We start from the raw sequence: 27783 nt of genomic DNA, 5'->3' as shown, positions 1-27783 counted from the left end.
AGTGAGTTCATTTCCAACTGAGTGTCCTTGAATGTAAAGGCAGTCAAAGGCAGACTCATCCAGAGGCCAATAGCCAAGAGGTCTGAAGAAATCTGAAAACAGAGGTGCTGGAGACACCAACAACCCAAGGAATGAATCAGGACATGGAAAAAGCACACTAAGGGCTAATCCCAATTCCCAAAAGGGGCTAAGGAGAAAAGCTACACGGCCAAACGGAGATATTCACTCAAAATGAAGGGTTAGAGAAATTGTCAAGGTATACCGCAAGTGATGGTGGAAAAAGGGTGATGAAGCAGGGGAAATGGAGTGGCATCTCACTGCCTAGGGGTGTGTTTATACAAGGTAGACAAAAGGGTAAGAGGGCTAAGGGGTTTTCCTAGGATTGGCCCCAAGCAAATATATGAGACACATGCGGAAGGGGAGGCAGAGGAGTCATTGGGGTAATCACGAGGTGAAAAGTTCCATCAGAAGCCGACCCAAAGCCCAAGGCGTATAAGTTCATTAGCAGCTGTTGCTAACGCTCTCTCGTCACTGCCGCACACACAGTTACCGTACACCAGCAGAAATGCTGACGATATAATTTCCACACCATTTTTCACTAATATGTTTCAGAAGCATATGTTTGTTTTGGACGGAGAAGGAATGAGATCTAAAGCCTGGATTAAAGAATGTTGTGTTGTGGTTGCTAAAGTGGTTTCCTTTACAGTTATGAGAGAGCCAATAAAATCCCTCAAACACCTGATAGCAGTTAAAAGATGTAATTGACTTATTGGCACTGTGAGGTATGATGCACTTAGTGCTTGTTATTGAAAGGAGGCCTTTTATCGTGAAGTCGGTGTGTGGCAGGATTGATGAAAACACAACAGGCTCCAAGCCGTATCAGGGATTTCACACGCTGGCAAACACTGGAGATGAGACAAGACCGACATTTGCTGCTGTATCTGCGCTACTGATGACATCTGCCATCCCAATATCTTAAAAAGAGCTAAACTGATGTGAAGATAGACTAATTAATTTGTTCTATACTCTCCGGAGACTGTGAAGCTGTCATCGTGCTGCTGTTAGTAGCAAAGTGCTGTGTTCTTCCCTCGTGGCCAGAGTCGCCCCTGTGCATACAGATGTGGTTGGGGACAGACGGCGCAGGAGCGCATTAGCAAACAAAGTGCACTTTAGTGAAGTTCACACTATCAGCGGCTTGAGCTCTTCGAGGAAACGCTACTTCATTCCCCACCCGATCCATCAAACACCGACGTCAGGCGCGAATGTTTGTCAAATACGTTAACAATGAAACACCGATCACTGACAAAGGTTAAGGGGCATCTATCAACTCAAAGCCATTACTAGCGTGAAACAGAAGTGGCAGAGTTTGGTGTGAAAGACGCTCTCAGACTGTGTCATTTTATGTCTCCAGCATGGTAGACTGATCTTTTCATGAAGAGGTCAATGGCAGAACATTTCAATGAAATGAACAACTCGATGTCATTTGGAGTGTTATTGATTCGAAGCCCTCCGCTGCATTTAATTTCAGTGTGCCACATTGCACTTTTCCTTCATTTCGCTTTTCATCACTTTCAAAGTGCAGGACAAAGAATCAAAAAATCAAGTGTGAAACCAGTGTGTGCGAAATATGGATAAACCGGCTAATTACAGGAGGTTGGTTCCATTCCCAAGCCAATAAACCTGGATTTTCTGGAGCCTCTTCGGATGTCATCATGTTCGTGATGTCAGAAACATCCCCAAAAGAAGGGGAAGCAAAGATCGGAACGCAACATGGGAGGAAGCATGGAAGCTAGCGGCATACTTGCTTTTCTAGAGTCTCTTTCTAAGCACAGAAACTCAACACAGACGGAGCAGACGGAGGACATTTATGGCCGAGTCGGCAGATTACGATGATGCGTTGGAGGTTACGTCATCGGAGGAAAAAGGTAGCAAATTCCCACATCTCTTTGGATGTTCTGTTGTGAAATATAGCGAATCACATTTTATGTTATAGCTATTTCAATAAAAGTAGAGTAGTTTCGTAGATAATAATAGAATAATAATAGAAGGATTAACTGGGGTAAAGTGGACTGGGGAAACTGTATGTGAGCGTGTTTGTGAGAAGGAGGACAAAACAACAATGTGTGATATCTGCTTGGGTTAGGGTTCTCAAGGCTGTGCACCTGTGCATAGGCCGAGAGCCGCTTGAATATGGTCAAATATGGGCAATGTGACTCAGTTGATGCAAACTATGGGACTAAAGAAATGCCTCCTGCCATGTAATCATGCCTGTTTTAATAAAAGAGGCAATTCTGGGGTGGAGTGAGAGTCCCCGGGACAGCAGACGTGTCTGTAACGGAGCGGGACTCCCCTTGGCCAAGGTAGGAAAGGAACTTTGGTGTCTGGTCTCAATTTGTGGTCATGCGCCCCTTTTGACGACAGTTCCCATCGCCGATCGGAGCCAGAGCCAAGAAAAATCCACATTTATTCCAGGGTCATTTGACCCAGAACTGAACGGCAATAATGCTACTCATTCCCACGAACTAAAATAGTTGGATATAAGTGGATGTTCACACGTTTTTAGCAGTGAGGAAAGGAAACTGTAAAGAGATCGGACATGAGTCAAGGTTTTGCATATTTTGTCTTATTAGTCTAACAGAACTCTTCAATATCGTTTAATATTTGATCTCATGATTTGAAGAGGTTTCGAGGCAGATCTGTTTGTCTTGTTCCTGGTAAACATGGCAGGAGGGACTGAGACTGTCTGGGAAGGGAAACCCTTTGGAATGGTTGCCGTGTTGCCGTGGAGCAGCAATAGCAGTCTTTTTGTGAACGTTTGGAATGACTCCTTTTATTTTGCTGTGGAACCCCGAGGCCTCCTCGCTGTTTTGATGGGGCTCCGCTCGATCGGTGGGGGAAGTTTGCGAGAGTGACAGATGTGTGTCAAGGAACCGAACAGCAGCAGGATCGACCCTCCGGATTCCTCCTCTTCATTTCTGCAAGACACAGTGATTTCTCTCTTTGCCCGCTCGTGTTTCCGACGTTTGCTTTCATTTACCGCACATTTTCCTTTTATCTTCTTCTGGATTCTTTTAACCCAGTTAAAGTTGGTATAAGTTTATATTTGACTTTAAAAACAGGCTCCCCAGCCTAGTCTTTCCTGACTCGCCTGATGCTGCACGTTCTTGGCCCTGACGGATGATCCTAATTAGTATGAGAACAGGTGTGGATCCAGAATGCTGCTGATGAAGGTGACATGAGGAGATTTATCCTCTTCTGTAACTTTGACGCGACTGCGTAAAAGCAAAACCGAGATAATTAATTCTCAAATGCGAGTGAACCTGGGCGACCTGGGTGCGACTCTTCTGAGACTACAGTTCTTTTTTTTTTTTAAATAACAGCTTCATTTAGAGTCAATTGGACTGAAGTATCTCAAGCTCAAAACGACTTTGTGAGCTGCTTTTCAGTGACATCTTTGGTTTCCAAACTACATCTGTACACGTTTCAACACCAGACCTTGAATTGTGTCATGTAACTCTTTCCGGCCCACTGATATCCGACGTTTTTAGTGACCGAGAATGGGTATAATCGCCATTCAGTTAAATAAACCCGTACATTTATTGGCTCCGGCTGTGATCGGCAACTCTATATCTGGAAAAAATTGCATTTTGGGTCTTTAGGCTGTGGGAACGCTCTGCTCCTCTATTATGAGGAGGTTTACTTGGCTTAAAATAGCATCTATAAAGAGTTTTTCCACCCTTTAAGAGTAAATTGATATCCATTAAAGGTTTTTGTTTCATCCTAACCTACATTGTTTATTAAATACCACTGAAAGTGTAAAGTTGTTTGTCCATCTGATGAAGATGCTTTTGGGGGTTGAGATGGTTTGTTATAGAGAAATGAAATACTGCTCAGTAATATTCTACTATATTTAATCGTGATTGGCTTCCCAGCCATCGGCAGTCACGCCGAGACTGAAAAAGTTGTCCATCCCGGTTTGAGGGGCAGATCTCATTTCGTTTCCAGCTCTTTGTGCTCTTCAGTGTTGGAGATCTCTCCAGGACACCAGCTGCCTGTCTCGCTGCCTCAGCCTTTTCAGAGCGACACCATCCCAATTATGTTGTTGTAAAGGACTTTTTCTTTATCCGGTTGCCGCGCTTCCTAGCGATGGCCTCTTGGGGAGAGGTTGTTCTTACAGAATGGCAGCGGGGTCAAAAACAGGTGAGACAGGAAAAAAGAATTTGATTGCTCAGCACTCGAATTTCCTTCATTAACATAGAAAACAATAGAATTATCTTTGGTAATAAAGTGAGGAGCACTTCTAATCTCTGTAAATTACTGACACTTTTACAACAGTTTAAAATCCCATCATTCATTTGCTCTGTTTGCTCTCGGAACAACTTTACAGCAAATCACACTTTTGTGCTCTTAAATAGTGTTTTCATGCTGTTTTTTTGTAAAGCACCACGTTTGAAATGTGCAATATAAATTAAATATCCTTGCCGCTCGGTGCCTCCCTGGAAGAGGAACACGTAGTGGCCAGTCCATAATAAGATGCCCAAAAATTCTACAGTACAGGTCCTAAATGAAAGTACCTGACACACTAAATCACTACAATCCTCACACATCCACAAAGCTCTATGTCAAAAATGAACTGGTCTGGTTTTTAAACAGGATAAAGACCCCGTTCAGGGGCCACTGGGGGTCACTTAACCACTGTGAAGGTGGAAGAACTGTCGGTAGAGACACCATATGGCCAGTGATGCTACCTGGAGAGAGAGGGAGAGAGAGAGAGACAGAGCGAGAAAGAGAGAGAGAGAGATTCTTAACGATACAGAGCACTGCTGCGAATTCAGCCTTTTGACTGCTCACAGCTTCTTATAGTCCGCCAGAGAGGCAGGGAGCACCGAGTGAAGAAAGGGGACTCGCAGAAGGAGACTTGGCTGCTGCGTCCAGCTCAGCATCCATTTCACAGCCATTAGCGTTTGACGCGCGGAAGACGGTGCGCAGTTTCCCTCCAGAATCGCGGAGCTGCGCTCGCACCCAGACTCAGTTTGCCAAGTGAGCGGCTGAAGCGGTCAGAGGGACCCGTCTGTCTCACGCACGGCGCAGATTTGAACACAAGCCTGTTTACTTGCAGCGCATCCAGGTCGTCCGCGGCTCCGGAAGGCGCCGCTGCCTCTGTGGGGAATTTGCCTTCAAGACGCAAGAAAAGGAATTTCTGTTTCAAGTTTTCCTGTGGAAGTTGCGCGGCGGTAGAAAGAAAAACAACAGCAACAGCAGCACAAGAAACATGGGAATTTGTGGCGATTTGGCGATGCCTGGGAAATGCCTTGTGGTCCTGGGACTTAAACTGTTATTCCTTGTACCTGCAGGAGTTCCGGCGCGAAGCGGAGATTCAGTTTTAAAGGACAACATCACGGTCAGACAGGGAGACAGCGCCGTCTTAAAGTAAGTCTTTAACTGTCTTTCCTTCACAGCGCGCCGCCGGTGCGCCATCGGGACCGACTGTGTTCCTGGAGCTGCTGCTTTCACGGAAGCAGCGCGCACGGTCTGTTTAATTCCTCAGCAGTTGTCATTTCCAAGTTCAATCGGAACATTGAGCAGAACTGGGGGACGCAGGCTCTCTGCTCGGTGCCCTTGAACGCTATTGATTCGCCTGGTTAATGTCCTGTTGAGGATGCACACAGCTGAGACACTTAGTGAGAGGCTGTGCACCTATTGATCGCAATATATGATTATACAAATGCAATTATCGCCCCCCCTCTTCAGTGTTTTGGTTCCACTTCATGGAACGTTTTGAGAGCTGACATGGTTATCACTGAGATAGGAGCGAGAGCATCATTAAGTAAATGATGGATGCATGGATGGATGGATGGATGGATAGATTGTTGTAAGGTCTCATGGTGGAAAACAACTATTTAGTCTTCTCAGTTGATTATTTTCTAACCTAATTTTAACAGCCAGCAGCACTTACGCTTCCATTCCCCAAGAATAGAAAAGGTGTGGTACCAATAAAGGATACGCCCCCCTCCTCTCCCCACACATGCACGCACGCAGGCACAAAGACAGCACGTAGATAATACACACTCGTGCGCATGCACGTGAGCATAGCATCACTCTGCTCTACATGTTTCTGTATCAGAACACATGAAAAAAGAGGTAAATGACACCTGCAGAAGGTGAGACAGGACAAGCAGGTAATCTCTCCATCTGTCCTTTAGCTCCACTTTATCTGAGTAATAATGAGAAAAAAACTTAGACACACCTAGTGTACTAGAGCTCAGTGTTAATTATCAGATAATAAAATTATTCAATAGCCTTCCTTGTGACTTACAAGGAAACCAATGCATTTGCACTTTTAGGCTCATCATTTTAAATACCAGCAGTTCAAACAAGGTCCCGATTAGCTGTGTTACACACGCCAGACGTGTGTGTGACACACAGGAGGGAGAGTTTGATCAACCGTGTTCATATGCCTGCATATTCCTCCGACCGACCCTGAAAGTGCTAACGCGAGCAGGTGTGATACTCACATCCACCTGCAGGGATCACTACTAGCACCGCTCCGGTCTGATTGGACTTACAAATGAACACTGTTGGGTTTTAAAGCCGCCGTGCTGTCTGCAGCCTCCTCCCATGAGCGTGCCCTGTAAAAGCCACGCATGCATGTGCCTCAGGCTGGCAACGCAGTTCGGCCGGATGAAGTGTTTGGACAGAAATGATAGCACCGCCTGAAGACCGTTGACACAGATGAAGAGATGAATGTGCTAGCCCGTAGGCGCCCATCCTCCGTAGCGTTCTTCGACACCCTCAGCCTTTTTTCAGGTCTTCTTCACTGAACAGAACTTCCAAGCAGCCGCTGAAAGTGTCATGAAATAAGCTGTGGAGCCGCCGTGATCTTGACCTTGCTTATGAAAATGCGTGGTGGGTGAACACTGACAATTGTGTGCTCCATAGTTGTACGTCCAAGACCTGAGGAAGCTGAGTAGCTCATGTCTCAATGAGCTACAATCAGACTATAATGTCATAATGCTATCCGGTTTCCTGGTTCCAGCATGTGGATTTGGGGTATGATGGCATCTGCACACGTGTGAAGGACCTGGATGGAGATTCTGTTGGTACCTACACAAGCAGTCAAGTACAGAGAGAACAAGCTCAGGAGGGTGGGACATTTGATGGCCAGCAGCTCTTGTGCTTTCCAGAAAGTCTGGGTCAAGGAGGAAGAAAATCAGAGGCATGGCGGGAGGAGAGAAAGAGGAGCGCAAGAGACAGATGCATCATACATGTGAATACATTAGATATGCTGAAGAAAAGAACAGAAAGTGAACAGGTCAGAGGTCAGTGTGCAACTATGATGTCATCAAGAGGAGAGGAGAGGAGAAGAGAGGAGGTGAGGGAGGAGAGGAAAGGAAAGGAAAGGAAAGGAAAGGAGAGGAAAGGAGAGGAGAGGAAAGGAAAGGAGAGGAGAGGAGAGGAGAGGAGAGGAGGAGAGGAGAGGAGAGGGGAGAGGAGAGGAGAGGAGAGGAGAGGAGAGGACAGGAGAGGTGAGGAGAGGAGAGGAGGTGAGGGAGGAGAGGAGGGGAGGAGAGGAGAGGAGGGGAGAGGGGGAGAGGAGAGGAGAGCAGGAGAGGGAAGAGGAGAGGAGAGGTGAGGAGGGGAGAGGAGAGGAGAGGAGAGGGAAGAGGAGAGGAAAGGAGAGGAGAGGAGAGGTGAGGAGGGGAGAGGTGAGGAGGGGAGAGGTGAGGTGAATGTGAAAGGGTGAATGTCCCCTTTAATGTAACACACGTGAAGCAACGGTGCCTAGAAAGTCCTAAATACGCTCCACACATTACTTGTAGAACGGTAATAAATTATACATTATACAGACCTTTTATGTTATGTTCATGCTTAAATAATTCAACTTTAACAGGAAGTGGATGTGAAAGTGTCTGAGGTGTTCATATTTTTCAGAATTTATCAGGAATTCTTCTGCTTTTTGTTGCCCAAAACACAAATATTTCTTTCTTTTCATGCCTTTGGATCTATTGTGGGGAAGACAAAACCCCAAAGATGACTGTGATATTTGTACTGATCTAGCTAGTAAGATAGTTCCCAAGTATTAAAAGGTGGCCTTGACTCTGTCAGCATCTAATCCACAACGAGCCCGCAGCATCTGTCACGGCGGTTCGTTTGGTTTTGTATTTTAGCTGCTTCCTCGTGATGAAAATAATGGGTGATGTACGAAAGCCGACGCTGCTCCTAATTAATTCCTTCGCACAGAAAAAAAATATCTGTTATTCTTCTACACGATTACACGAGAGACAATGATAGGCAACAGTAAACATGCAAGTGGCTGAAATTTAGTCACATTCTTCCTCCATATTGTGCACAGACGCATGTCACCGAGCAAAAATGATTAAAGGTCCGAGTTCAACAAAAGAAGAAAAAGAAGTCAATTCCAGTTTGTTTTCAGAGTGGGGTTTTCTGGTAGCGACAGTTTCATTTATATACTGACCTCCTGTGATTGTTCGGAATAATTGATTGTTTTAGGCTGGAACGTCGCCAGTGCTTTCATCAATGTGGCACTTGTAACAAATATTGGTTTCCAATTAGCTTAAATGGGGGAAATAGTGAACGTTCCTCAGAGTGGGTGTCAGTGAATTAGATGCAGGTTAAGTGGCGCTGCTGCACAACGTGCCAGGAAAAGAGAAAAGAAAACAGTCCGTGTGGATTCCCTGAAAGCTGCTTTATGGTTGCAGATCTGCTGCTGTTGTTCTAGTCGCGATCGATCCTGAACATCGCACTATTTCTGAATGTGTAGGCAGGGACGGACGCACAGAGCAGAACTAAATGTAAAGTTAGCATGTGAATCTTGAGTATGTTTAGGTCAGGCAGAAACGCTCTGGTTAGGTTTATTGTGTAACATGACGGTTTTATGAATCATTTTCTTTTCCCCCCATAACTACAGAACTTATTTGATGATAATGACATTCTTAGTAGCTTCTTCTGGTGGCTCCGGCCTGAGGTTTGTCCTTCTGACCATTCAGTAAATCATTTGCCAGCTCCGCTAGCTAACAGCTGATTGGCAGTTGGCCGTCCTCAACCCTGAACCTTGACCTCTGACCGAAAGCTGCAGAAAATAAACCTTTTATATTGTTTGTAACATACAGTGTCTTGACACCAACCAGTCAAGGACAAGCGCCACTAGCCTCCGAGCGCAGTCATGGAAATGATTTTGAATTATAAATTCAGGTGTTAGCATTTCTGCAGGATCAAGGCCTTCTGTTCCTCTACCACAGCTCCTTGTTCTCTTATCTAGAAAACAACACTACCTCTTTGAGTTTAGAATTTTGTCAGAATCTTTTTCCCAGCAACCAAATTTCCTGTTTCCGGTTCGTTGCTGAGGAGCAGAACCTTATTAGTTCTGCTCTTATTAGCTGTATTTACCTCAGCTGCCATTTTGACTGCTGTTAAAATGAGCTCCGAGTCCTTCTTAGTGCACTAATACAACCTATTCTGATGTTGTTCATCAGTTTTAAAAGGAAACAATAAAAATGAAGCAAGTGTCCCAGAAATGTGACAGAAATGCCAAGGTAATGACAGAAAACCCCCAAGAATTAAAGTCACACTTGTTTTTCCCGTTTGTCTCATCACTATTTCTGCCTGCAGGGACACACAGAGGTGACAGAATAAAGTGAAATAGGAGACAAAACGATTTGAAAAATAAGAATGAGTGGGAAAAGTGTGGAAAAAGCCTGTAAAGGTTTTTGTTTTAAAATAAATCTCTAAAACTGCCCGTTGCGTTATTATCAGCCCGGCTGGATAGTAAAAGGTCAGAAAACTGAGTTAAAAATCAGGACGGTAACATTTCTCTCTTCTTACTAATTGATGGACGGTGGATTCCAGAGCTAGAACCGAAACATCACCGGCTGTGTTTAGTTTTTCCAGTCTTTTAACAAAGACAACCTTCCTCACTTTTATGATACCCCCATTAAAGCTCACAGCTTTAATGAGCTTTTTTGCTATCCCACATAGGCCACTGTCATGGCATGTGGTGGCTCCTCTGGCTTGCGCTGCCTTTCCCCTTTGCATCATTTCATCGATGATCATTTCGCGAGAGAAAGAAAGCTGAATCTGGTAAAGTAAAGTCTGGTTCCTCTGTGTTCCGTCGGGTTTTTATTATTAAATATGTGCCGTGTTGCTAACGTGGAGTTCAGTCCTAGCCTATACGTGTTCATTTGAGTTGACAGATGTTGACAGTCTGGATGTAATATAACAACTGAAGTGCTTGAGCATATGTGGCAGCAGACGCCAGAGCATCACGCATCCCATAGTCTGCACTTTTGCTCCTAAATAGTTTTTTTTACTTGCCGGCTGAGTTGCTCTTGAATACCTGGACTGATTGTTGACGCGCATCAGGGAACTGCTGGAAGCTTCTTCAGTCGCGCGTCGACCTTCAACATCAGGCATTCAAGCCAGCGCTGAATTCTATTACGATCACAATTCCACCTTCAACTGCTCCTAAATGAGAGTGCGAGAGGACGCCGAAGGTGGACGGTAGCAAGCGATGATCCGCTGGTTGTTCGGCGGGAGAAAAGGCAGCTATTCTTCTGCTTAGACGGGTTTTTAAGTCTTCGCGTCCACTGTTAAGCTGGGTGTCCCAGGCTTCTCTGCTGTGTCACTGACAGCCTGTTATCATTTGGCTCCTTGTCATTTGTCCCACAGGCGGACAGATTAGCACCCAGGAGAGCTGAGCCGATGTGTGGCTGACCTTTGGCACAGTCCCTGCGCTGGTCTTAAAAGCCTTACTGGAGAGCAAAGTGGCTGCTAATGGCAGGACTGTCTCTGGAAAGGTGCAGCCACAGCAGGACTGTGTCCAATTCCTCAATTAATGTCCAGCATGAACCACCAGTATGACCACCTCCTGCAGGGAGACACAAAATGCTCTGCACCCTTTTTGTCCTCCTGAGACGTCTTCTCGTTGTCTAACGAATGTCCAGTCGAAGGACGTGTTCACTGCATTTCAGAAAATAAGGCTTTTCTTATGTTTTTCTAAGGTAGTTCAAGTCATTGACGAATTTGGTAGTTAGATTCCGCGGCGCCTGGCTCCAGGGTCCTAGTTCCAGGTGGATGGAAGTCATTTTGGCTCAGCCTAATTACACAGATTAATGCTGTTTATCTTTCATTGTCAGTCTCCAATTAGTCCCACTAAAATGGATAAGACTAATGTACTGTGGAAGCTGAGTAGTGCTTTAACAAGTCATTTTGTCCTCTAATTTTATTTACTCATTTATTTCTGAACAATTGAGTATCTTAAGTGAGAAACCAAGTGAGTCTAAAATGAATTTATTTGCTCTACTGTTAAACTCTCCAATACCAGAGAGTTTTAATGGGGGGGGGGGGGGGGGGGGGGGGGGGACAATGGGGACGAGTTTGTGACCACCTTCAGCTCAGCCTTCCATCTCAGAGCAGATCGATTTGAACACCCTTGACAGCTGCGTTCAGATTCCCTCCCACAGTCCTCAGCACACGTCTCGCAGTTTTCTCTTAACATCTTTCTTGTGTCGTGACGGCCGTGGAAATGTTTGTCTTATTTTGGAGAGAATAAAAGCAGAACTAAACCGAAGTCAGACGACCAAATCGGTTTTGATCAGCCGCCAACAGTTATGGAGCAAAACTCCTAAATGTAACCGATTTACCGACGACAAGCTCCTCTCAACACCGGTAAAATTCAAATCACTTTAATTTGCTCCAAAAGCCGTTCCAGCTGAGCCGTCCCCGGACATGAAGACACAGGTGTTACGAGTTCAGGTTTTAGACAGAACCCGGTGGTAAGAGGGTCCAAAATGAGTTTTATTGACGGGAGGGGAGGGGAAACAACACAAGGAAGACAGAGGCAGTCCTCCTGGACTGCAGAGAACTCAGGAGTCCGACTCGGCACGCTCACCGGCCCAGCAGACGGCATGAAGACCTCGAACGCGCCATGGAGACACAGAAGGCAGAAGCAGTCCTCCAGGATTGCAGAGAACTCGGGAACAGAAGCAGTTCTGCAAGACACCAGAGAACTCGGGAACAGAAGCAGTTCTCCAGGACTGCAGAGAACTCAGGAACAGAAGCAGTTCTCCAGAACTGCAGAGAACTCGGGAACAGAAGCAGTTCTCCCGGACTGCAGAGAACTCGGGAACAGAAGCAGTCCTCCAGCACTGCAGAGAACTCGAGAAATGAAGCAGTCCTCCAGGACTGCAGGGAGCAAGGGTGAGTCCTGGAACAGAAGCAGTCCTCCAGAACTGCAGAGAACTCGGAACAGAAGCAGTCCTCCAGGACTGCAGAGAACTCGGGAACAGAAGCAGTCCTCCAGGACTGCAGAGAACTCGGGAACAGAAGCAGTTCCCCAGGACTGCAGAGAACTCGGGAACAGAAGCAGTCCTCCAGGACAGCAGAGAACTCGGGAACAGAAGCAGTCCTCCAGGACTGCAGAGAACTCGGGAACAGAAGCAGTCCTCCAGAACTGCAGAGAACTCGGGAACAGAAGCAGTCCTCCCGGACTGCAGAGAACTCGGGAACAGAAGCAGTCCTCCAGGACTGCAGAGAACTCGGAACAGAAGCAGTCCTCCAGGACTGCAGGGAGCAAGGGTGAGTCCTGGAACAGAAGCAGTCCTCCAGAACTGCAGATAACTCGGAACAGAAGCAGTCTCCAGGACTGCAGAGAACTCGGGAACAGAAGCAGTCCTCCAGGACAGCAGAGAACTCGGGAACAGAAGCAGTCCTCCAGGACTGCAGAGAACTCGGGAACAGAAGCAGTCCTCCAGAACTGCCGAGAACTCGGGAACAGAAGCAGTCTCCCGGACTGCAGAGAACTCGGGAACAGAAGCAGTCCTCCGGACTGCAGAGAACTCGGAACAGAAGCAGTCCTCCAGGACTGCAGATAACTCGGGAACAGAAGCAGTCCTCCCGGACTGCAGAGAACTCGGGAGCAGAAGCAGTCCTCCAGAACTGCAGAGAACTTGGGAACAGAAGCAGTTCTCCAAGACTGCAGGGAGCAAGGGTGAGTCCTGGAACAGAAGCAGTCCTCCTGGACTGCAGAGAACTGGGGAACAGAAGCAGTTCTCCAGGACTGCAGAGAACTCGGGAGTCGGGTTCGGCACGCTCTCCGATCCAGCAGACAGCATGAAGACCTCAAACGTGCCGGGAAACAAGCGGGACAGAACACAAAAGCAACACAACACTCCGGCGCAGCTAGGCAGGCTAAATAGGTGGCCAGATGACAATTGCCAACAGGTGCGCCTGCCCACAGTGCCAGCTGCTCCACCACGCCCCCTGCAGGAAAAACCAGACACAACCCTGGACCCCAACAACAGGTGCAGGTGGGCATTGCTGTGTTTTCACTGCTCCCGTATTGCCACCCTGCACTTGTTGCCCACGGCGCCGATCGCTGGAGAAGTGCACTGGGAGCACTGGCTGGGATGGCTGCGTTCCAGTCCGGCTCAATAACACCAAGGTCTGACATTTAGCTGGAGCCTGCTCGGGAGATTCTGCCTTTTATTTCCAGAGAGATTTCCCTCAGATCCGGGGTTTGAAAGCCCAGAGCTCAACAATTACAATCAACCCCAGACTGTTTTTTTTTATCATTATCAGTCAGTCAGAACTAATTTCTCTCATGTCTTGATGATTTGTTGTGCTTGAGGGACATTTCTTTACTCTGGAACGGATCAAGTCGCTGCTTGTCATAATGTGACGTCCTCATTCAGTTAGAAAGGATCCGAGCTGTTCCAAGTGCTGATGATGAAGAGGTATTTCACATACGTCAACTTGATTGTAGAAAATGACTCGGAACTGGGTCAGAGTTGAAGTGCTTTGCCTTTATGCTCTCCGTACGTCGTGGCTCGGCTGGGTTAGGCTGAGAACTTCTCTAATGAAACCACGCTGATAAGTTATGATGGACAAATGCAGATGATATCAGGAGCAGGAGGCTGCAGCTCACAAAGACAGGCCTGAGGGCCCAGGGTTAATGAGACTCCTTCAATTTCTTTTTCAGGATTTTCTCATTCGAACAACAGCTTTTTGTAAGGAAAACAAACCCAGGTTGTTGTTTTTCCTCTTAAGGCTCTTTGAATATGAACGTTGAAAATGATTAAATGCAGCTAGGTGGAGGTCAGGCCCTCCCACAGAGGCCTGGAGGCCTGAGGGTTCGTCACAATCTTAGTCTCAGCTCATCTGAGGGAGTTTGAGATGGAGATGGTGTAACCCAAGGTTCTGGTCACCACTGGTCACCATTGGCACTGAATCCATCCCTCCCTCCCTCCCTCCCTCCCTCCGTCCCTCCCTCCCTCCCTCCATCCATCCATCCATCCATCATCCATCCATCCATCCATCCATCCATCCATCCATCCATCCATCCATCATTTTCCCCCAGTTTTACATTAATTGGTTCTCCAGGTTTGATGTTGTTGTAGATCAGTGAGATCGTCATTGATTTTTAATAACAGCGGCCTCTGTGGTGTGCGCAGTCTTGGCCACTCCCCCATGTCTCAGACATTAATTACAGGCTGTCACCACCCTCGTGTGTCTAAACATGTGGATGCACCGCTCTGATATCATTAACACTAATCCAATGACACTTTCATGCCATTTTCACACTCTGCTTCTTTCACACCTTCAACCTCAGAGCCTCCTCTGTCACACTTTCAACGAGGTGCTAGAAATATTTCTGAGATTTTGTTCCATGCTGACATGACAGCATCGCTGCTGCAGATTTATTGGCTGCACATCTGTGGTGAGATTGGGTTGGATCTATTGGTGGAGTTCTGGGGCCTGCAGAGGCCACTGGAGTACGGTGGGCTGCAGAGTTTAAACGATGCTCAACTGGTCCTGAGGGGCCCAAAGTGGGCCAAGAACATATCTCCCCTGGGCCACATGTAGCCTCATTTCCCTGTTGTTAGCTAGCAGGAGTGGCCCTGGTGTGGTTTCCTGCTGCTGTAGCTCATCTCCTTCAAGGTTCCACGTGTTGGTCCTTCACACATGGTGTTCTTCAGTCCTTGGTTGGAACCAGTGGTTATTGGAGCTACTTTTGCCTTTTTGTCATCTTTTTTGGACCCTGCAGATGGTTGTGGGTGAAAATCCCAGTAGATCAGCAGTTTGTGAAATATCAACAACCCTGCCATCTTCAAACTCACTTAAATCCCCCTTCTATCCTCTTTCTGAGGCTGGTGTGACCTTGAGCAAGTTGGCTTGATCTTCAGCGGTATGAATAACAACAGTATCTTGTGCAGAAATAGATTGGAAGAGTTGTAGCCCACTTAGTTTCACATGACTGTTATGATGAGCGCATTGCTATTAATTAAATGCTGTTATGTTCTCTAAACACGAGATGAAGACATCATTCGTTCCTTAATCCCTTTAATTATACTAATGTGACATCCAAAAAGTCAAAGGATTTTACAGTAGAGCCAAAGCAAGGTGCAAAGTAATATAAATATGCAGGTGTAGCCTTGCTACATTCCTGCCTTATTATCTGCAAGCACAGGTAAAGAAATGATGGTGACAGGCATTAATTAATGTTCTTATATCCAAACAGCATCTTAGCTGCAAGATGAAGCATGGCTGGAATCGTAATCATTCTAATGTTGTGTGCTAAGAGAGTTACTGGTTAATTGATTACTAACTTTGCTTGATTACTAAACTTCCCAGTGTCGGCTGTTGTGTTGAAGGCATCACTGTAATTATGAGTGTTATCATGAAACAAACATACTCTAGTTTTGTGTCGTAAGACTCTTATTTGCCCCGACTGCTGTGTGTCCTAATCAATCATGCATTGTTTACACCCGTGCAGCCATTTCATGTAATTCACTTTGAATTTCCCTGGATCCACAGCGTGTTCGTTGCCGATCTACTTCTTTGTACATTATTTGTCATCATTTCATTGTGCGCGTAATTTCAGTCATCGCTGCAATTTTCTTTGGTCCATTTGAGGATTTTTTGGGACTTTTGTGCTCTCACAATAACTAACTAGTCAGCAGAATTATCCTTTCATCAAACACATACTCATGATGTGCCTGTTCAATGCTAAAAAAAAGTAAAACCATTTATTTTCTGGTTCGGTGGCCTATTTCTGGGACAATCCCAACCACATCAAGGCACTGGAGGAGGACCAGCGTGTTCTTCTACCTTGTATGAACTAATTCATCTGCAATCACGAGATTCTGACGAGATTTTATTACAATGTCTATCACTTGATTACCTGTGTTTCTGAGTATATCTGAAATTCTGTGGACAAAATATTGAGTTTCTCTTTTCAGAGACGTGAGTGGTATAATAAAAAGCTGGTTACGGTCTTAATATGGTATAAAAAGAGTTTTGACCCAGTGTCATTGATGCAAAAGTCTTATTTAAACAGCGCTTTTTATGACAAAGCTTCTTTGACTACTCACCTCACTTGCAGTGACCCTGCAGCTCACATTCAAACACTGATGTCAAAGTTAGCACTTATGGCGCCTTTCCACTGACAGTATTGGCTTTCCTCTACTCTATGTGATGCTACGCTACGCTATGCTACTCGCTTTTAGGAGCCGGTACTTTTGTGGAGGAGCATGTCCACTGCAAAAAATTAATCCCTGGACAGTGTGTGAAACTGCTGACGTAATGGCATATGAACACACGTACACGTACACACACTCACACACACTCTCTCTCTTCACCTAAATTTTTGTTTTGTGCTTTTGGCTCTTTTATCCTGTCTTACCAGAAAGACCAGAAATTAGGATGTTTTTTTTGGTTAGTCGGAGTCAAAATCTGGACAAATTACAATATGCAAAATTCAAATTGAAGCAAGGCTAGCCAGCTTGTTGGCTGCATACAGGAAATAACAGCATACCTCTCAAAGTATACTGGTTTGTTCAAAGTGACCTCATCGTGAATGGAATAAGTACCAGTCAGACACTCCGACGCTCTGTCTAGTTTCCAACAACTCTGTGGCCGAGTTGGGGCAACTTTCCCTCCAGTTGCTCGCTGGTTGGTGCCATAAATAGAAATAAGCATTAGGGCACATCGATGCACTGAAGACGCAGCTTCCAGGACATTTTGGGCTTTTGTGTCCTACACTTGGACACCAAGATGTGTTGCATGCACAACAGATTATAAAAGGATCGAAAAACTGGTACTTTTAAAGAAGCTACATGAGGGGAACCACCTCTGGTGGGTCTTAAAGGAGCTTTTGAGATCATGTGCCGTCTCTGTTCATATCAGTGGAGAACACTGTCATTTCTGGAATGAGATGTCTCCGAACCGTCTGTCAACACTGGGCCCCTGTGAGCAGGAAGCGTTCCTGGCTCCCCCTCCTCTCGTCAGGTCCTGGCTCTCTGCCGTTGGCCTTTTAATGAAGGAACATGCCGAGGAAAGCGTTAACTTCTGCTCCTTAAAGACACTGCTGCAGAGCAAAAGTCCACACTTACAGAAGTGTTACAGTACAAGAAGACGTGATCTGAAACTGTTGTCGGTTCATCGTTTTTGAAATGTGTTCAGTGCAGGCAATCAGCTGCTAATACAAAACATTAAATATGGCTGTTGATGGGACTTGGCTGCCAGAATTAGCTTACGAGCTGAGCATAATATAAAAATCCTTCCATTATGTCTTTCATACAGCAAATAGCGCAGTAATTATCTTTAGATTAGCCGCTTGTCTAGTACTGTAGGAGCCTGTGTGATGCCCCAGTCTGCCCCTTGTATTACTCAGAGATCTCTGGACACCAGACAGAACCAACACCGGTTTATTTGGATAAACTGATAAACATGCTGGCAACTGCACAGACTGAATCCTTGTTGCAGATGATAGAGAAAAAGATGTGTTGATCCCCTGATAAATAACAAGAATAACTATAATGTGAACCATAAAGTCTACAAGTGACTGAGTTCCTTTTGGGATTCTAAGACATCCATTTAGGCAAATGCAGCATTCCAGTGTATTTCACTCCCCACTCCCCGACACCCTGATTGATATTAAAGTTGAACGCACGTAGCTTCGCCGTGGATGGGTTAGGCGTGTTGAAATCGATAAGTGGCCTTGATTTATTATTGCTCACAGATTTCAGCGTGAGGACGAGGCAGGAGGAGGGAATCTGCCTCAGCCTGCCAGCCGATGGTGCTCATTAATGCAGATGGAGCCAACTGTGAGTCAGCTGGGAAAAATTGTCATACCACATTAGACAAATAAGTGGCTGAAACTGCCGAGAGCAGTGATTTGATTTGCTTCACATTGATTACTGCTCTGTTAATCATATTTGGGATTCCTGTTCTCGTTCTGGGTTTGGAGAATCATGAAAGTTTGGTTTTACTTTGCGTCATTTAATATCAATAGAAAGGCTGTCGTATGTAAGTTTGATATATAAGTATATAAGTCGTCCCAGGCTTTTTTCCCCCTCCATTTTATTTTTTGCAACCACCATTTCAGGCAGTAAACTGTCCCCTTCTCCAAACCTCTGGACACTGATTGTTCATCTTGTTCTCATTTTTCTGTGGTGTCTGCTGTCTGGCTTATATTAATTAGTGAACAATTTATTTATTGACTTGCAATCATCAGCGGCGGCCCGCTGTTTTCACAACGCTGTTTTCACAACGCTGTTTTTCCATCTCTTAGAGTGTTATTAATGGGCTTTCAGATGAATTCTGGTTAAAGGTCTTGGAAGGTTCACCACTGCTTGTTTGTTCTGTTTTTACATAATGGTTGTTTTCATAGCACCTTTGAAAGTATTTGGAAATGCATTTGTGACATTTTCTGCCAGTTATTTTCTTCATTACTAGGGCGGAGTTATGTAAATGTTCTCAATAATATGACACATAAGTAAACTGTGCATAGATTTGAGCTAAATTTGGTATACTTGCTAATCCTGAATCTATTAACAAAAAGGCCATGTTCTAACACTGAGGAAGGCTCCCTACTGTTTCTTACTTGATTTGCATGTTTGGGTCTTCCATTATATTTTGTTTGATGTTCTTAAAGAAATTCGGCGATACAGATATGTAAAAATAGATCAAATCACAGGAGGGACGGCATTCTGAGATGGAAAACCTAGCTGCTGTCAAACTGCAGAACACGGTCATTACTCAGTGTGTTTACTGTGTCTGTGAGAAGCAGAAATAGAGTTTTGTGTTGTGGTAAGAAATTTGTGAATTTGAGTCAGTGTTGAAGGCAAATGAAATAATTGCTTTGTAGTGTGGAAGCAGGCTCTCGTTTTTAGTTCACTTTAATGTATTCTATTGGCGTGTTGTCTGTTGATTTCCTGTTGTGCAACACCACCACAGCTCACAGTGCCTTCCGATTAACACTCTGAAGCGCGCCTCCGACTGGAGGGAGTGGCAGAAAAAAAATAGCCATATGCATTTATATATTTATATTTAACGAGCCTTCGGTTAAAGAAAAAAAAAAAAAAAAAACAGACACCGAGCTGTGCCGAAAGTGCAAAAATGACTGGCATGGTTTTTAAAAGTTTGGATTTTTGTGTACAGGCTTCGATAACAGTATGAGAGCACGTTAACTCCAAAGTCTCTTTTCACCCTCTACGCCCACAAGTTCGATGCCCAAAGGAAGTTGAATGGATGCTAAGGTAAACCCAACATTGCATCTGCTGTCAAAGATATATATTAGAAGAAAATATATATAATAGCTGCAAAGTCCAACACCCTTGTATTTTGCATTCTTTATAGGAAGGTTTACATTTTTATAGTTTGAAAACCCCTGTTTTATGTTTCAATGAGATGTAGTTTAATATTCAGCAGCCAGCAAAACAGCATCTTTATATGTGATGATTGGTAGTTGATTAGCTAATGTGTGGGCTGAATGCTTCCAGAGAATGAGCAGAGAGGCTAAACCTTGATGACATGCGTTGCTGAAATCTTTTACATGCAGTATTTATTTTTTTTCCTGTTTTACTGACTTGGAGAAAGTACGAAATAGAAAATTCCTTAAATTGTGGAGTGGTTGGTATTTCAGACATACCAGGATATCGATACTTGGGATACTGCTAGTTTCCAGTGCTTACTGGGAGCTCCTGATGCTTCTCAAATTGATTAACCTTTAGCTCTTAGCATGTGGGAAGAAGAGAACCTGGTCAAAATAATAAGCCCCTAAGCCTGGCAACATCTAATTAATTTCTCTGGGTACACCCTAACCTTTACTACCGACACTCTTGGCTGTCAGGCCATAACCTTATTAGGCTCTTGAATGCATGTTTTAACTAGATAATCACAAATAAAGTTTTTGTGTTTTATTTAGTTTTGTTTATCGTGCAATATAAAATAGAATACCTACCCACATGGTTTCAAAAGGCTTATCTTGGCCATGCAGATTCTATGTACCTACTTCCTGGGAGACAGGCTGGATTATCTTTTCTTGATAGATAAAATACAGGGGGAAAAAATGGGGTGGTGATGGGGGCAATGCTTGCTGCTATGGTTTTCCAGAAAAAAAAAAAAATAAATAGTATTTTTACTTTTGATGGGTCACAGACTGAGGACATTAGTAACGGGTTGTCTTGATATATGTGATAATCAGATTTATCTAAGTGACACCAGAGTCCTTTTTGTAAAGCGCAAACTGGTCCAGTCATCGACCCCTGTGGAATACTATTAATATCTTTGATGAAATTCTGACATATAAATTAAATAACTGATGCTATTTTCTTCTCCTGTAGCATATCAGTCATTAAACCTTTTAAAGCAAGTGTGCGTGGATTTAAATGAGACAGCAGAGGACCATTTATTCACTATAGTGAAACCGGAGGCTAATTAGGTATTTTGTCCCGCCCACCAAGCATCTGCAGCAGTGGGTGTGGCTAGAGTCTGGTCTTCTGAATGATGATTGGCAGATTCAGCTTTTAATCAGACTCAAGCCCCACCCACTGGTCCATTGACTTGTAGCAGTGGGTGTGGCTAGAGTCTGGTCTTCTGAATGACGATTGGCAGATTCAGCTTTTAATCAGACTTAAGCCCCACCCACTGGTCCGTTGACTGACAGCAGTGGGTGTGGCTAGACTCTGGTCTTCTGAATGATGATTGGGGGAATCTGTTTAAAGGCTCAATCCCATTTTGATTGGCGATGAATTTGAACCATACAGACAGCGGAACATTTTCAACTTCAAGTTAAGTCCCTTTGGATCTTGGAAGATAGACAAAAAGCAGTTCATTTATTTAGATTTGATGGCAATTTATTCTTTTTCCATTTGAGCACATTGTAAGTAAAGCAAAACCCAATTTTCTTCCTTCCATTGGACACAGTTCTTTAACATCCTTGTTTAATGTAGTTTGAAGCAGCTATATTAGTTAAATAGCAGCTGTGTTAGTTTGTTCGTTCATTCATTTAAATCATTTATACTATGCAGCAAGTTGCACATTCTGGTAGAAAATATTAAGGCAGCGTGGGCGATGGTAGCTCAGGCTGTTGGGAGCTGGGCTGAGAAGCAGTTCAAACCCTGGTGCAGACAAAACATCCAAGGTGTTCTGGTAGTAGAGGAAGGTGCCAGAACACCTTCAGAGCGCTGCTGAGGTGCCCTTGAGCAAGGTACCCAACCCACAAATGCTCATATAGGGCCGTGTGATGAACTAGCAACCCATCCCGGTGTGGACCTGCTGTCGCTAAGAAGACGAGAAGGTGAGAATATTTAGGGAGCAGGTTGTAAGAAATTTAGTAAAACATGATATGACATGACACACACCAGCTTTGGCCCCAAACTTACGTACTGCTCCTTCAATAATTAAAGCTGCAAGCAGCGTGGACAGGGCCCTCGCACCCCCACGCCCGTCGGCGACGCGCGAGGAGCTCAACTAGGAAGACAATCGGCTCAAGTTTCTGAAAGGAGTTTGTTAAAGGACAGAAATCAGGTCGAAAAGGAAGTTTCAATTCAAAGCGGTGGACTTCCTGTTTGAATCAGAACACAACTCAAGAACAGTTGTTTTGCACTTGTGGCCCTTCATCACCCCACCAAAATTCATGCATGTAGGTCAAAGCATATCCGGGGGGCCTCTCCTTCCAGAGAGTCTTACAGTAGAGTCGAGGTTCCACAAGGGTTGTCGTGCTTCTGTATTCGTGATCTTCTAATACATTATTAGTGGGCGCAGGCTTTAAGATCACCGAGCTGAGTCTAAAGATGTATTCTATACGTCCCTGTGAAAAGCAAAGAGTTCTGAGGATTTATCATTCAGGCTTCAAGCTTCACAAATGATCCGCCCGAGGAAATGAGATTCTATAAAATGTTGATACCCTTTCAGTTTCCCAAAGCTAGTTTCCTTTTTTATTTTACGTCGAGGACCCTGCATTAATGTAGCTACTGTTGTGAGACAGAAAGATGACACAATGATAGATGGTGAAATTATGCATAATTAAACTGGAGCAAAGCAAAGAGAATCAAGCCTCGTCCTAGATGACAGAATTCGACGTGATCTAATGTCTATTCCAATCAAGACTATCTGCTTTTCCTGACCCCCGAGTAAGCGGTTTCAGACAACAATCAGGATCCTGGCAGCTCCTGGAGGAAGGTGCAGAGATTTCAACTATTCAGGAATGAAACATGAAACATATCACATCCTTTTTAATTAGCCCAGAAGAATTTAAACTCCCAATGAAAAATCCGATCGCAGCTATCTCTTTCAAGCATGATATAGTAAAAAACAGATAGACAGAAATGCACTAAATTCTAACTGAACTTTTATGTTGAATTCCAGCATCCAGAACAATGGTGTCTATATGTACACACTCACCTTATAAAGTGGAAAATGTATTTATTTATTTTAGTTGTTGAAGTTCTTTCTTTTAACTTCACTTTCACCGCCTGTTTGCGCAGGCTGCCCGGCTGCCTGATCCTGATATTTGCTCAGATGCTTTCAGACTGTCTTCTACAGTAATTGTGCAGAGGTTTTGTACAAAGCCTAAGTGGCTTTTTCCACGTCATTTCATTTATTCGGCGTTTGCCTTGAGTCTGCAATTACAAACGATCTTAACGTTTGTCATTCAAAACAAAGCAGATGGATTCAGTGATGGCGGTGGTTCATCATGTTATCTAAAAAAGGAGTTATTATAATGTTATTATAAAAGGAGGAGCGAGCCCAGTTCTACCATCAACATCCGTTCATTGTACTGACTATTCCCAGTTTACTCTTACTTTAGATCTGAGCACAATTTGCTGGAAATATGCAGTTTGAAAGAATGACTGACAATTGTTGAAGTGAGGCAAATATTATTACATATGGGAAACTATCAGACGCCGTTCTAACGATTATTGATGCTTCCCGGGCGATGTAGTGGTGCTAGGCAGTTCCCAACCACAGATTTAACACACACCCAGGAGCATATATAGTCCAATCATAGCCTCCATCCAGAATTCCCCGTTTTCCCCCTGCAACACACATTTGTATCTCCTTAAGAACTGCTTGTTTTTGAACCCAGATAATCCACCACGTCACCTCAAACAAAGTCTCACACAGGAACCTGTTCTCCCAGTGAGGGATTCTATAAAGGATTCTGTGTGAGAGTGTGTTTGGTACATGAATTTCAGTGTAACTGCCACTTAAAAAACACTCAACACTAAAAAACAAGCAATAGTCCAAATGGTTCACAGTCATTATACCTGTTGTTTGGTGGCTATTGGCTGAATTTCACAACAAAGTATCCAGGTACATGTAGGGCTATTAGTTCATAGAATTATGATGCTTCATTTTGAATTCTGTCATGTTTCATGACCAAGCCTGGGCCCAAGAAACTTGACAGGAAATGCACTGATATTTACTTCATTGTAAGCGATTTTATTGTCATCAACAGTTTTGTCCTTTGAGTTGATGTTTCTGTCAACACTACAGACAAAATGAGATCTGTAAAGGTAAAATCAAAGGTACGGAAATTATATTTCTGCCATTTCAGCTCTAATGTTTGCATCACAGGGTTTACAATTCAACGGGTTTAAATGTAACATATGGGAACAGTGTGCCTATTTGCATATATCAGAAACATTCTGCTGGCAGTTTCTGTTAAAAAAAGGAGGAATACAATAATGATAAAAGTTGAGCATTTAGCTAGTTCCATCTGTCACCTCACTTCAGCCAAGAGCTCTATTTTACACATTTAAAATCGAATAAAAATAATCAATAATAGAGATGGCAACCCAAATTTTTAAAAAAAAATGTGAACCACTTTTCAGAGATTAATTTTTTTTCTGATTGGGGAAATAGGCCAATCAATCCAACAGCACTTGATGGATCAGCATATAGATGGGTTAGCATGGATAGGCTAATTATGATTTACTTATCTCAGAGAACACTCTGAAGCACTAAATTAGTCTCATCGTAATGGATGAGGAAAATCTTGGAAGTACAGTGTTGTGACACCGTGTTTGGATATTTAACCTCCTCCATGCTAGCCAGCATCCCTCCTTTAGCATTGAGAATAATGAGCAGCATGAAAAGCAGAAGGTTGACAGTGACCCGTGTGACTTGGCTCTAAATTTATGGCTCTCAGCTGGAGACAGCGCTGGTCAAACCTATCACGGCTGTAAAGCTTTAATTATGGGCTGCATAGTGGCCAGTCTGTGCATATACGTGTTCAAGTATATCTGCAACACAGGAGAATAAACTATTCAATACAGGGCTCTTTTCTATGATTTTATAACACCTTATAATCTCTTAAAACAATAAATCCAGTTTTATGTACACCTATTGATATTTCCTTCTATATTTATTTCATAGTGTTTAACCAATTTGACTGTAATCCACTAATGCTGCAGGTCTTTTAACCTTCCACTTTTCCTCTGACAAACTTCCTGTTCAATTTAAATTGCATTGCGATACACACAGTACTTCTGTATGTACTCTATATGTGTGTTCACATTGCTTGTAGATCCAATTTGTAATTGAAATGACTTATATTGACCTTTAGCTCTTATTTCATTCAACTATTTGATGTTTTTGTGGCTTTTTCCTTCCAATTATGTATAAATTATATATGAATAAGGGATATTTTAAAGTTATCATCCTTTCTGGCTGATTTCTGCCTTCTTTTCTTCTGTCCTAATGTGCTCTGTTTGTGTCCGTGCTACTGGTGCTAGCAGTGATCATAGCCGCAACCTGATTGCACAGCGAGCTCAGCGCCTCCGTGGTTACTGTGTCTGGCTGTACTGTAGCGAAAGCAAGGTGAAGGAGAGAGGACGCGGGGTTAAGCTCGTGACAGGGCCGAGCAGAGCGTCAGCTCAGCAGGAGCGCTGGTGTCTGCTTCTGTTAGGAGGAATGTGCAGAGTGCTGCTAGAGCCTGTAAAAGGGCTACGCAGCGCACGTTTGAAGCTGAAGATGGCATTATTTAGAGATTATTTAGAGATGCCTGTATACTAACACCACAGCACTGGTGAGCTGGGCCGACTAACATCAGCCAGCACCACTGATTTGAAGGTCAGTAATAATCTGGGTAGGGCATTGGGGCCCATGAATGATCACGCACAGGCCTCCATGTCACAGCTCTCTCGGGCTCTTTTCCTCTCGCTGGGGTTTCAGGCTCCGTGGTTTCTCTAAAACACCACGAGCCAATTCTGTTTGTAATAGACGTGATGGAAATTAAATTGAATTCACCTGAAATTGAGTGTGATCCTGACTGCTGTGCGGCGTGTATGACAAACACGTGTGTGCCTCTGATTTCCTCCCCGGCTGGAATCAGTTTAGGCACTTATGAACGATCATGCATCAGGGCGCCGTTTGCCCCTGGTGACTGACTGCAGGGATTGAATGAGCCCTGCTTCCACCCAGCAAGACGTCATCGTTGTCATTCATTGTTATGAAGGTCATTAAATAAAAAAAGACAGATGTGATCAACTAAAATATGCTATTTCCAAAATGTTTGCATCAAGCAATGTCACTTGTACATTGCAATTATTCTTGTAATATTAATAATAAAGATGATAGACAGCTACATTATGAACAGCACATGCTAAGCTTGCAGGGCAGTTCCGGTTCTGTTCTTGTGCTATTTATTTTATTTTCAATTTTAAACCGCAGCTATGAGCGAGTGCATACCAGCGCAGTCTATTTATTTATTCGTTTATTTGGTAGGCTGCCACAAAGTGTGACATGAACATCCCTTACCCGTGCGTGTCGGCGTGAAGCACGGCTGCAGCTGTCCGCTCTGTGGGCCGCCCTTCATATTACATTTTGCAGCCTCTGTTTTTATTACTCTGTCAATAGGGAGTCAGCAGCAGTTGCGCTACTCAGAGCAAATACACAGAGAAGACACTGGGGACTTCTGTGGATATAGTATATTATGATATTTAAAAGGAAATGCAAATACTGGTGGTTGCCTGGCCTGAACTACGCTGAACGGACGCCCCATTAGAGTTCTATCTTCATGCAAATACCCTCCTTGTTACCCCAGAGGCTTATGGAGAGTGTTTCAGGAGAAAATCTGGCTGTGTTGGAGCACAGGGTCGGTGACTGTGTTCTCCTTGTCGGACTCATTGGTTTTTCTCACGAGAGGCGCGTTCCTAATGAGATGGGCTGTTTTATTGAGGTCTGTGGTCCTTCTGATAGCAGTAGCTTCACAACAAGGACAGCGGCACCTTTGCAAAGCTCGACAGGCATCTGTCTTTCAAACTTTTGGGGACAACTGGGAAGCCTTAATCCATATAATTGTCTTTAGTGCAGTGAGCTGGCCCTGGTCGAGACCATATGATGGATGTGCTTTTGCTGCCTCCACTGTTAAACTGGGTTCACATATGAGGAATCTTTTGAATCTTAAGGGGTTTTTTATCAGTTCGAACGGTTTTCACCGTATTGTGTGTGGTGGTCGGATAATCTCCACGCAGTAATCACACACATGAAGATTCTGCCCCATCGCCGATCTAGAATCTCCTCCTCCAAGCCAGAAACCCCGCGTGATCGCAAGAGATCGAGCGAAAACGAAGGAGAAATAGCGAAAAACAGAAAACACAACACACAACACACAACTTTCTCCACACAAGTTTAAGGTTTTTAAGGACTCTCTGGGCAAATTCCCTCTCAACACACCCCAGACCAGAGGATAATCTTATCAAACAATCTGGGAATACAGGAGGCAGTCGGGCGTTTGCCGTCCTCGGTCGGGAAGGGGAAAGATCGGGGCAGAAAGAGCCCAATCAGCACTCGACGTATACCCAGCTTCAGTGCTTGTTTTCAACTAGCAAATATTCCTCAGAGCTTTTGGCCCATATTGACAAGATAGCATCACACAGATGTTGTAGATTTCTGCCCATCTATGCTGTGAATCTCCTGTTCCCAGAGCCAGGGGGACATTTTAAATCCAGTAAGTGGACACTGACTGCGTACACATAACCCCTTCCTTGGTCTGATGTGTCCAGAGTGCTTCAGGGTCACATCCTGCAGGAGACAATCACGCTATAGAATCAATTTTCCCCTCAGAATTCTGGATATTCGGAACCACCGTGATGCTTTCGCTTAAAGAAAGTCACAGTCGAGCTTTGTTTTTCATGACCAGGGACAGGAATCAAGCGTGATGTGTTGCAATGTTAAGCAGCAGCTTCCTCTCAAAAGTTCTCCCATCATGTGATTTTAGGACGCCGAGTCTGTAAAGGTGATATTAAAACCAATTTCAAACAGGGAAACCTGCACTTACTCAAAGTGCTGCCACTTTATTAGGTCCACCATGCTAGAAAAAGGCTGGACCCACTTTGCCTTCAGAACAGGTTTCAACATTCCTCAGATATTTTGTTCCATGCTGACACAACAGCATCGTTGCTGCAGATTTGTTGGCTGCACATCTATGACCTGAGCTTTGTGACACGGTGCACGATCCTGCTGGAGGCAGAAGAT

The 27783-nt window shown here is 44.3% G+C and overlaps 2 protein-coding genes across 5 annotated transcripts in view; one reads left to right on the top strand and one right to left on the bottom strand.

Moving 5' to 3' along the window:
* The window catches only part of opcml (opioid binding protein/cell adhesion molecule-like), a 155315-nt gene that overhangs the window by 55379 nt on the left and 72153 nt on the right, over positions 1 to 27783 (top strand). Inside the window, exon 2 of one of the 2 annotated variants that reach the window (XM_057054320.1) lies at positions 5355 to 5430. In XM_057054320.1, the coding sequence (XP_056910300.1) occupies positions 5355 to 5430 (76 nt within the window). Of the gene's footprint in view, positions 1 to 4808; positions 5431 to 27783 lie in introns of those variants that run through there. The other variant, XM_057054319.1, reaches the window with a different exon arrangement.
* Positions 10983 to 14212, bottom strand: LOC130537472 (uncharacterized). Of its 3 annotated transcripts, XM_057054318.1 has the most exons (3): positions 12710 to 14212; positions 12518 to 12553; positions 10983 to 11989 (listed from the first exon to the last, which is right to left on the bottom strand). In XM_057054318.1, the coding sequence occupies exons 1-3, from the start codon at positions 13466 to 13468 to the stop codon at positions 11693 to 11695; spliced, it is 1092 nt and encodes a 363-aa protein (XP_056910298.1). In that variant the 5' UTR covers positions 13469 to 14212; the 3' UTR covers positions 10983 to 11692. The 3 variants fall into 3 exon arrangements, 1 of the variants encoding a protein (XP_056910298.1); XR_008953630.1 differs by lacking the exons at positions 10983 to 11989; positions 12710 to 14212 and adding an exon at positions 11996 to 12137 and having other exon boundaries at positions 12518 to 12585; XR_008953629.1 differs by lacking the exons at positions 10983 to 11989; positions 12710 to 14212 and adding an exon at positions 12225 to 12294 and having other exon boundaries at positions 12518 to 12633.

Source organism: Takifugu flavidus, chromosome 14 (genome assembly GCF_003711565.1).
Source record: "Takifugu flavidus isolate HTHZ2018 chromosome 14, ASM371156v2, whole genome shotgun sequence".
NCBI classification, from domain to species: domain Eukaryota; kingdom Metazoa; phylum Chordata; class Actinopteri; order Tetraodontiformes; family Tetraodontidae; genus Takifugu; species Takifugu flavidus.
This window is presented reverse-complemented; position numbering and strand designations above follow the sequence as displayed.

What these genes read in the sequence shown, in the direction of transcription:
- LOC130537472 (XM_057054318.1), bottom strand. Translation starts at nt 13,468, where the DNA reads ATGTCAGACCTTGGTGTTATTGAGCCGGACTGGAACGCAGCCATCCCA. An exon ending in AGGACTGCTTCTGTTCCCGA is followed by an intron (nt 12,554 to 12,709) that starts GTTCTCTGCTGT and finishes TTCTGTTCCGAG; the next exon opens with TTCTCTGCAGTCCTGGAGGA. An exon ending in AGGACTGCTTCTGTTCCCGA is followed by an intron (nt 11,990 to 12,517) that starts GTTCTCTGCAGT and finishes TCTGTTCCCGAG; the next exon opens with TTCTCTGCAATCCTGGAGGA.